The sequence below is a fragment of the Tripterygium wilfordii genome, chromosome 18, assembly GCF_013401445.1.
Source record: "Tripterygium wilfordii isolate XIE 37 chromosome 18, ASM1340144v1, whole genome shotgun sequence".
In the NCBI taxonomy this organism is placed as follows: domain Eukaryota; kingdom Viridiplantae; phylum Streptophyta; class Magnoliopsida; order Celastrales; family Celastraceae; genus Tripterygium; species Tripterygium wilfordii.
This window is the reverse complement of record NC_052249.1, coordinates 3,312,036-3,323,310: the sequence shown is the minus strand read 5'-3', so window position 1 is coordinate 3,323,310 and position 11,275 is coordinate 3,312,036. Positions and strand designations below refer to the sequence as shown.

The 11,275-nt window shown below is 32.9% G+C and overlaps 1 protein-coding gene across 1 annotated transcript; it reads right to left on the bottom strand.

Moving 5' to 3' along the window:
* Nucleotides 1-3,498: 3,498 nt before the first annotated feature.
* On the bottom strand, nt 3,499-5,373 carry LOC119984833 (heavy metal-associated isoprenylated plant protein 39-like). Its single transcript, XM_038828963.1, has 3 exons — nt 5,054-5,373; nt 4,522-4,597; nt 3,499-4,207 (listed from the first exon to the last, which is right to left on the bottom strand). The coding sequence occupies exons 1-3, from the start codon at nt 5,057-5,059 to the stop codon at nt 3,762-3,764; spliced, it is 528 nt and encodes a 175-aa protein (XP_038684891.1). The 5' UTR covers nt 5,060-5,373; the 3' UTR covers nt 3,499-3,761.
* Between the last annotated feature and the right edge of the window lie 5,902 nt (nt 5,374-11,275).

Genomic DNA, 11,275 nt, shown 5'->3' with positions numbered 1-11,275 from the left:
TTCGTCCCAAGTCCAATAAGTGGGATAAGCTCAACTCATTTAAATTTGGAAAAAAGTTTTGTTGATTGTCAAAGGTAGACTTGTCCTTACAAAGAAGAATACACCTTTTTTTATCAATGTGGGACTTTTTTAACAAATGAAATTCTAATTTTTAGGATTCTTCATATATATATATGTATATATATGTATGTATGTATGTACATAGTATTCACAATACAAAACCAAATAATACAAGCACATGGAGCCACTTATGTGAGATGAGATAAAACAAAAATTAGAAAATAATGGGTGATTGTTTATGACTAACCATGACATACATTTGTTTGTTAATTATGGCTTCACATGTTACATCACATGACTCACAGCACTGTCAGCAGCTGTTTCTGTTCAAGTGAGAGAAAGATTCTTCCATGACTAGTATTTCTTCAAACAGAAACACTTCACCATAAATAAAGAAAACACAAACAGTGCATGCCATGAGAAGCCAAAAACCATAAATAATAACATGATTAATTCTTTGACACCGACCAATCTATATATGGACGAGGACGACCAATCCATGGCCCCACCATATATATATATATTTTATATGGGTAGGAATTCATACGTAGAGTGAGTGGTTGCTATCGCTGATTTGAGAGGTTGCAAGTAACGATAAAGTCAAAAACCATAAATAATAGCATGTTTTGACGGAAAATGAGAAGGGTTGACGTGGTTCATTATTCAAAGTTGAAGGGTTTCTTTGATAAGAAAAAAAATTGAAGGGTTTAATTGACCCATTTTTAAAAGTATAGAGGCTTTATCGTTACTTGTTCCATAGGATTATGACCCTTCAATTGCTATGAATCACACAAGCAACTTTGAGAGAAACAAGTTAAGGTTTTTGAAAAGGGAAAAATAAAAGAGGGTTAGTACAACCTATGCCCACTAATATATATATTTGACTCAGTTCAATTCAGTCACTCAAAAATTAAGGATCTATGTGGTATCAATTTTGTTTGTTGTTTTAATTTTCAAAAAATAGAAAATAAAAATAAAAAATATTGTTTGTTTGTATTTTCTGTTTTGGTTTTTATGAAAACCAAAAACAGGTTTTCAAAATTTTTGAAAACAAGAAAAAAAAGGTTTTTAAAAGTTTTGGAAACAGAACTAGTTACACTTATTATAGATTACACTTTCTTTAAGATTTCAGATTGTAAATTGCATAGAGATATGAAGACAATGATCAAATATACTTTGAGTTATTATTTTATTTCTTATCTTTTTTTATTTCTACTGATGTTTTCAATGGTAAAACACGGCAAAGGCTACAGTTATAAAAAATATAGTGGTGTTGATATATTCCATTATTATGAAAATAAAAGCATAGACACACTTTTTTTTTTCAGTTTTATGCTTTCAGTTTTTATTTTCAGTTTTAAGTGTTCAACCAAACAAGTTTCAATTTTATGTTTTCATTTTATGTTTTATGTTTTTGTTTTTTTTTTTTGTTTTCAAAATTTTTGGAAGTGATACTAAACACAACCTAAATATTCCAAGTTATTCACCAAAATTTTGAGAAGGTTTCAATATAATCACTTGATCAGGTTTTGTCCATTTTCAGACGGTCAAGAAGCCGAGGTGACATTACAAAATTTTAAAAAAATTTCTTATGTGGATTGGCATGCAATTATCTTTAATATACTACTTTATAATATAGTTAATAAAAAAATGGGAAAAAATGGTCTCATATCCTCTAATTCACTTCATGCTTTCTTCATATGACTATTGTCGAATTAGCAATGGAATTAGTGATGAAATTATATTTGTCACTACTTGTGTCAGTAAAAGTAAATTCCTTTAGGCAGGTGTGTCATGTAATGTAGATTAGCGATGAATTTTTTTCGTCCCTAAATTAGCGATGAAATTTTATTTCTGTCACAAAATTGTGTCACTAATTTAGTGACGGGCTTTACATTCCGACATTAAATCATTGGCGGGAATTTGCGCTCACAATCTGTTACGTAAGTTGTGACAAAAAAATTCGTTGCAAAAAAAGACATAAAATTTCAAACAATTTCACAATAGAACTTTAAATTTTCGTCACAAAAAATTATTTTGTTGTAATGGGTTCTGATGAAAGAGAGACGGACTTTACATTCCGACACTAAATCATTGGCGGGAATTTACGCTCACAATCTGTGACGAAGTTGCGACAAAAAATTCCATTGCAAAAAAGACACAAAATTTCAAACAATTTCACAACAGAATTTTTAATTTTCGTTGCAAAAAATTATTTTGTTGTAGTGGGTTCTGATGAAAGAGAGCTAAGGCTGACCTACTTGTTGCCTGGATTTCAAAAACTGGTTGGGGAATATGCGCCTCGTTGAGACGAGTTGAATGGTACTCGTTGATTGGAGGGAACGTTAGTTGATCGAGAGAATGTTGGAGTTGGCTAGATCGATGACGGGAAGAGATGGCGGTACCACAGCTTCAAATTCAATTTTTGTTCAATTTCCACCATGATTTAGGCTTTGGCCGGTCAGAAAAGGTTTGTGACAGTCCAGAGTCTCATTTCGATAGGTCGGTTATTCGAAATGGTGTCGGGTGACGATCTTTGGTGTGGGGATGCTGGCGATGATTTATGTGAAATAATTTTTTTTTATTTAACTTTCATCTCAATTGTTGGTCAGATCCATGACTAAGATAAGACACCCATAAATTTTAAAATTTACGTGCGTCCGTGTAGGAAAAACCTAATATAATATAATTCAAATGTGACCCACCAGTACCATGATAATTCCCTGACCTGTTACGTTTCTTGCTTTTCAGCTGCCTCTGTCCCACCCACTCACTACACCTGGAAGGGGCCATTGGATTTGGACCCATAAATTGAAAAACGCAATTTAGGCTAAAAAACAGTCATAACTCCTGGATTGCAAAAGCAGTCCTTTTATGCACTAAAATCTATCTCTAGCCTAAAAAATTACCCATGAAATTCTAATTTACAGAAAAATAATAGAATCATTATGTTCATGACAAAAGCACAACTTAAAGAGCAACTGTTTAAGACCCAACAAAGAGAACTTATCATCTCAGCTTCTTGAATCACACAGTACAGAAGTTCCTTGTTCACAATGATCTGTTCAAACTTTTGCACACGTTTTGTTGTTCTTCAACTACTTTTAACTTGTATGCTGTATCAATGACATCATTTTGGCACAAATGAATTGAGTGCACACCTTCAACTCTTGATGCAGCTGCAGCTACTCGCTGGTAAATCCCATGCCATGTGGAAGATCCCGCAATCCTCATGGATCAGTTGAGACCTGTGCTGAGGCCTAGTACGGAAAGATGCACATGCAGGGTTGAGCAAGGATTCATCTCGCAAATTGCGATACTGGAAACACTCATGGAACTTGATCTCACGACCTCCTGCTTGCGCTAACTCTAATAGTTATCGCGATCAAGTTCACCATCTCAGCGAACAACCCGTTGTTAAGTTCTGATAAAATGTCATACCCAATATAGACAAATATATATAGCTCAACTATAACATCTTGTTCTGGCAAAACTGATTGATGCTTCTTAACTTAAAGTAGATTGTTGTATTAAAGTAAATTCAAAAATATACACAACAGCAGATATATGTAAACAGATCAACGAAGCGTTGCCAAATATAAAATACCTCCCCTTCCACTTGGATGGTGCCTCCAATGTGCATTGGCTGGCACTGATCATAAGAGCTTAAACAGAACACAAGATAATCACAGCCTGCCTGTTTAACAAATAACACAAGCGTTTGGATTCTCCTCCATACTCTGGACATAGTAATAAGTGGTCATGTGAGGATTGTATGCTTTGTAGGCCTTGACAAGTTCCAAAACTGGATCTGGTACTGGTGGCTGCTCTTTCTTCTTCTCTTCTTCTTTCTTCTCTCCTTCTTTCTTCTCTCCTTCTTTCTTCTCTTCCTCCTTTTTGGGTTCTTCCTTTTTGGGTTCTTCTTTCTTGGCTTCCTCCTTCTTGGGTTCCTCTTTCTTGGGTTCCTCTTCTTTCTTTGGTTCTTCCTTCTTTGGTTCTACTTTCTTCTCAGGCTCTTTTGCTGGTCCTACAGATACTATGTCTGTTGGCCAATATTTGCGCAACTTGCTAACTACACTCACTGGATCAACTGACCCAATTAGAGTCAATTTCTTCTCCTTCATGTCCATGGAGATCGCATCGATTCCTAAATGAATCAATGAATTAAAACTCATTAAGCAAAATTTTCACAAGTAAGAAGAAGAAAAGAACAAATCCATTTTTCCATGACAGGCAGAAATTAAGAGGTACCCTTTGATTGGGTAAAGTTTAACAGATTCTGAATAAGATTTAGCTCATCACTTTTGGCAAGGATTGATTTCAGGAGAAATAGAAACAAGAAACAAGAAAAGGACTTTAATCCAAAAAAGAGCCCAAAATCCAATTGGGAGCAGTCAAAACATGATTTTTTTTAATGTCAGAATCTAAGCAAATACAATATTAAGACAAAATTGTTTATACCAGAAAGAGTAGAGACTGTCTTAAGAGCCTTCTGCTTGGCTTTGTCATCATGTAAATCCAACTTTAATACAACCTTCTGCACAAACAAATTCAACAGATCCACATAACAACCAATCAGGCTTCATAAGATCAGCAAATATGAACAAGATTTAAAAAAAAATCTTCTAATTGCTTTTGACAAAACATGGAAATATTCAGAGAAAGCAAAAGGTGAATGAACAAAAAATAAAGTTCAAGGCTGCAAACTCAGAATCAACCAAGCTCTTCATAATCTTTCAATCAGAGGAGCAAACTGCACCACACTAATACCCCAATATCTTGCTTTATATAAGAGAAAAGTGTAATCAAACTTTTGCACTTCCTTGATTTAAAAAGAGACCTTTTACACTACACATAATCTATATGACAAAATGCCTGAACCAAGAATCAAAAATGAATATCCAAGTAGTAATATGCCTTCAATTCCAAAACCATCATAAAAAGAAAAAGAACCCAGTAGGGTAAATTAGGAGATCCTAAGTGGGAAACAAACCTTCATTGCCTTTACAGAGATTCTGTGCGCAGATCAAAACCAGAGAGAGAGAGAGAGAGAGAGAGTTGGAAGATAAGAGCAAAATGGGGGTGGTTAATGCTGTTCCTTGAAAAAGCAGAAAAGAAAGAAGAAGAGAAGACGAAATCGAATTATTCGTTTATTGAAAAAGATGGAGAGGAAGACGAATGGACAGAAAAAAAATCGAAACAGAACAAGAAATGCAGAGTAGGAGAGAGAAAAAGGAAGGCAGTGACGTTGAATGAAGGAGTTGAAGAAGTGGAGGGAGGGAGGTAGCTGATTAGCCTAATCACTTGCGCTCGCAGAGTCAGGTTCTCTCTTTGTTTGTAGTTTGTACACGAAGGAGTGTAAAAAAAAAAAAGCAGCGTCGCTGTCGTGCTGTCAATTGCCACGCGAGTGAAAGAATTCGTGGGATCCACGACGAGCCGACCTTATTCGTGAAGTGACATAATAAAGCTCGAAATATTCCTCCATCTTGATTAGATGAAGCTATTACGTGGTCATAAAATTCTTTGATTTTGAAATTCAATAATTTATCTTACTTTTTGGATTATATATGTACTGTGTGTTTGATGGGGTGGAACCCCAAGTGATTTGTGGGTCAGCTCCACAAAATTAATACTCGGTGATGGCAGTGGATTCACTGTCATTTTATAAATTATTAACATTTTTTAATAATTTATGTTTATTAATATTTTAAGATAATCGTTTTAATTTTGATATAAAAATATTTAATAATTTATACTTAAAATTAATTTTAATAAAAATTACATTTATTAGATTAAATTTAGTAACAAAATTTAATATAAAAATTATAAAATCTAATATTATAATACTTTAATTCAACAGCTTTTTTGTTAGCGTCAGTTTCTAGTTCATCAAACACGTCATAACATATTGTATTATTTAAGCTAAGGTTTCTTTTTCACAGCTTTTCCATTAATATTGAAAATCAATCCAACCACTCAACGAAACAAATTCGTAGAAATCTAAACTACTTAGAGCTTTGCATCTCCAAACCAGTAAATGGAGTCTCTCATGCAAGAATCAAGTGGGTAACTAAATTTGTTAATCCACATTTTTGGATGCAAATTTAGACCTAGAGGAGAGAGAAATAAGAGGATGCAAAATGACTCCTTCCTGCTTCAACAGTTTCATCAATCCTCCATTCTTGCACCCTTTGAGCACCTTCGTCGACGCTGAATCAATTTCTCTCAAGTTCACATGAGATCTCGTCCTTCTATGGGTTTCAAGTGTTCACACAAAATCATGAGGATGAATTATTTTTAATATTGGAGATGAGCTCCTTATAATGGACTAATTTAAAGAGTTAGTTACTTTTCTGAGAAATTAAATGAGATATCAAAATACTGTAGCAGTAATCAAATTAGTGTTTTGATTACTTATTTCGGTTACTCCCATTGGAGATGCTTTTGAAGTAATTATTTAAGAAAATAAAAACTAAAAAATGATAAATCATTGAATCTAGTATTCAAAGTATTGCTGTTATAGGTAAATGTAATAGAAAATATCAAATATGGCTTATATAGACCCCATCAACATATTGTGATCTTCCACCATTTTTGCACCATCTGTAGATTTTTTGAAGCAATTCCATTGGAAATGTAAAAAAGTTGAACGTGAAAGAGTAGATTAGACACTTATGTTTTTCTTTTTTCTTTTTTATATAACTGGAGAATAGAAAAGAAAAAAAAAACTTAATCTATTAAGCCTAATACATATCAATCTAGTAAAACTGAATGAATGAACCCAAAACACCTTTCATTTTCAGTCCCTTCCTCCATGTGGACCCAGGAGCGGGAGTCACTCCTTTGACTTTATATATATATATATATATATATATTATAAAGATAATACTAATTTTAACATTTATCCTATGATAAAATATAAAAAATGAACATTTAATTTTTTTTTTAAAAAAAGCCGTAATTAAATATCAATATTGATAATTACCATAATTATTTAATAAACTAATCAATTTTATCATAATACGAAATTTAACATATATCCTATGATAAAATGTTAAGAAAAATAAAAAAAAAACGTAATCAAATAGCAATATTGATAATTACAATGATCATTTGGTAAAATAGCTAATTTATCATAAAGATAATACTAATTTCAGCATTTATCTTATGATTAAATTTTAAGAAAAATATATTAAATAAATTTCAAAATCAAAAATATTTATAGATTGAAATGTGCTACTGGGATGGGGGGTAGCGCATTATATCCTATTGGTAAAAAAAAATATATAAAAACTGTTATTTCGATAATTAAAATTTTCATAAGAGATTATGGGAAAAAAAAAAAAAAAAACCTCGCCGGAAAGCTTAATTAATCAGGTTAGGCGGCTGAAAGTCAAAGGAGTGACTCCCACTCCTGGGTCCACGTGGAGGAAGGGACTGAAAATGAAAGGTGTTTTGGGTTCATTCAGTTTTGTCAAACAAGGAGAGGCAGCGCGTGCGTGTATTTGGTATTTGAAGCTGAAGGTAGTCAATTCAAAGTTCAAACAATGCATCTTCGAGGTTTTACGCCCATTACTTTAGAAAGCAGCCCTTTGTTTTTCAACAAGAAAAACTCATTTCAAATAATTAAAAACTATATCCAAAAACCCTATTTACTATTTTTTTACTCTCCCACCTACTTTTATATATATATATATATATATATGAAAATTCTCAAGTGAGGGATCCTTCACTTTATTTAAAATGAGGGATCCATCTAACACCATTCATTATGTGTACGTGTGGCCTCCACACGTGATGGGGCCTACGGGTGAATGGTGTTAGATGGATCCCGCAGTTTAAGTAAAGTGTGGGATCCCGCACCTGAGAATCCCTCTATATATATATAGACATATATATATATATGTGTGTGTATATATATATATATATATATATATATGTATATGTATATGTACGTACAACTTTTCTCTTATGTGAACCATATTTGTGAACTTCATCTGCAGTCATTGGATATGTTCAATGGCGCGCTACAGATGAAGTCCAACTTTTAACTCGACAAAACATATATGAGTACAACCCAAAACGATGCAATCTCTTCCTTCGTCTTTGTGAACCAAATACCATAGATATCTCCATTCTCTTCCTCTTCGATTCGTAGACCCCAAATCAACACAACCCACAAAGACCTGAGATCGCCTCTCACTTCCATCTCTCTGTTCGTGAAAAGATCAGAGCTCCAACCTAGGTTTCAAGCTCCAACCGTTAGATTAACCGGATGACAACGGGTCGGGTACCCTTTCAATTAGTAAATACTAAAATCGTTCCAAAACTGTTTAAAAAACCATTTAAATTTTTAAAACCGGAACCATTTCATAACCATTTACTATCGGGTACCCGTTTAACATTTAACTTTTAATTTTTTTACTTTTCTATAAATGTATAATTCAATTTCTTAAAGAATAATCGGACTTATCATATTGTTAATAGTTTGAATGTATAATCTATAATTCTATTATTTTATTTTATTTAATATGTTCGATCATATTAAAATTTAGCATTCTAATAATATACTTTTATATAGATGATTTATAATGTTATTATTATAATTCACTTTTTTAATTAAACGGTTTGGGTACCCTAAACCCGGCCTAAAAAACCAAACCCGATCCTAAATTGTAATGGGTTTGAAAATCAAAACCAAAACCATTTCTAAACCCTATAGGATCGGTTTTCGGGTTTTAAATGGACCGGATATCCTATGAATAGTGTTCGGATCAGTTTTTTTTGGTCATAATTAGATTGACGCCCCAAATCAGAGCTCAATCAGGTTTCGACTTTGTTTTTCTTTTATTGTAGTTATATTTGAGCTCAATAAGGTTTCGTTTATATTACAAATTTAAAGCAAAGGCTGTGATTTACTTTACAGGCCATGAGATAGAAATCACGACGGACCTGAAAGATTTATCAGAGATGGGACAGACAGATACAGAGACGTTGAACACATCCAACCTCTGGTCACAAAAGAATACATGACAATTTCATGTACAGACTTGGACAAAAATCGAACTCACAAATGTCAAAGATGGAATACTAACTCTTAATTGTTACGTTAGAATTTGATTCTTTAAATTTAGTATACTTGAATAGTCTTATTCAGCCCCAACTTGTTTAAAATTCACTTCAAGTTTAAATTGAATATTTTGCATGAAATCAGTTTTGTTGAATTGAATTTCTTTTGTTTCATAAGCAACGTGATAATTATTTGACCAAGTGTAATTAGCATATTACTACAAAATGTTGCATGTTAGCTAAGCTTGTGTCCATCCATAGCAAACTAGTACATTTTTGACATTAAATTCAGGGGTGGATTTGGATTATGCCTTTGCGTTTGTCATACAACAGTGCCAGTTGAATACATTTCTCAAGCTAAGTGATGTGACAGCGTAGCCGGCCTAGTTTGCTATGGATGGACAGCATGTGAGGTCCACAATCTAAAGATTGGACTTGCATGGTTCACATTTTTAATACCACCAACCATTCCTTACCCAAAAAAAAAAACATTCAATTCAATCAACTCAAAACACCAACGAGTATTCGACAGTAGAAGTCATTACTGTTTGAATGGTCCGGTATGTTTATCAAATTTAAAAAATTATGTGGATCTTAAACTAATAAACAGACTAGACGTCTATTATTAAAACAACAAGAAAATTGTAGTGACTTTTGTTGGAGGGACGCTTAACCCTTTAAAACATGACATCAAGAAGCAAAGGTAATACAAATGTTTAGATTAATAAGGTCTGATTTTTGCATAGAACACTTGATATTAAGATACAAGTAAAGGTAGCTTATTGAAGACAAACTACTGAGAGATATATATATATATCTGCCACAACTTCACAATTTAGCATGGAAATATGGAATTAGTTAACAATATCAATGAACCAGAAACACCAACAAATGACGATCTGTTAGTCTCAGATCGGTAAAGATGTGTGGAATATCGTTATTTACAAGGACCAAGTTCACCCTTAACCACTAACAATTAGGGATGGCAATTTGTGCCCTACCCGCTCCGACCCACCCTGACCCGCCCTGATCAGCACGGATTTTCTCCGATCCGAGACTTGTGCAGGGCGGGGATGGGGGCAAAAATTTTCAACCTGCGCGGGGGTGGATATACCTCCCGCTCCGCCCCGCCCCGCCCCGCAAACCCGCCCCGCAATCCGCCCCGCATCCCGCCCGGCAATAAATGTTTATATATATATATATATATATAAGATTTCTTTTATAATATAGATAAATATTTGTTTATCTAAACATTTATTAATTTGATATTATTATTAAAATCAAAGTAACCCCTAAACTTCTTTAATAAGATTTAAGTACTTAAACATTAAAACCCTATACGTAATATTTACAATACTTCTATACTCTTAATTAGATTGATTATTGAATAAATATTGATAAAAACATAAAACCCTAAATCTTAAATTAAATATAGTCTACTCCTAATTCAATTGAAGTGATGTTGATAAAAAATAATTTAAGATTCCTAAACCCTAACTTAAATTGACTTGATTTGAACACATTGATTCTAATATAGTAATAAACTAATAATGTCAAAATAGAGATTTGAATGCTTAATTTTAATCCAATATAAATAATCCTTAAACCCTAAGCACTAAATAATCCATGAACCCTAAACCATTAAACCTAAGTACTAAATAATTCATAAACCCTAACCCCTAAAGCTGAGCGCTAAACCCCAAACCATATAATTAATCCAATATAAATAATCCCTAAACCCTAAGTCAATTGAATTTATATTGATAAAAATATAGGACCCTAAATCTTAAGTTAAATATGACCCTATACTCCCAAATCCTAATCTCCAAAACCCTAAAGGTTCTAAACCATAAACCCCAAATCCTTAAATACCCTAAATCTCTAAACCCTAAAGGCTTTAAACCCTAAACCCCAAAACCCTAAAGATTCTAAACCCTAAAGGCTTTGAACCGTAAACCTAAGCACTAAACCCTAAAGCCATAATATGACCCTCTACTCATTAATGTTGATAAAATCTTTAAGACCCTAAGATTTTATAAAATAAAGTATAAAATTAAACAATTTAAAACTATAGATGTGTATAATATAAACTTTAAAATCAATAACATTAAGTAAAACTAAAATTATTTAATGGTGTTAAAAATAT

Excerpts from the sequence above, each read along its gene's own strand:
- LOC119984833 (XM_038828963.1), bottom strand. Across the intron at positions 4,208-4,521 it reads GACAGTCTCTACTCTTTCTG|GAATCGATGCGATCTCCATG; the intron begins GTATAAACAATT and ends TGATTCATTTAG.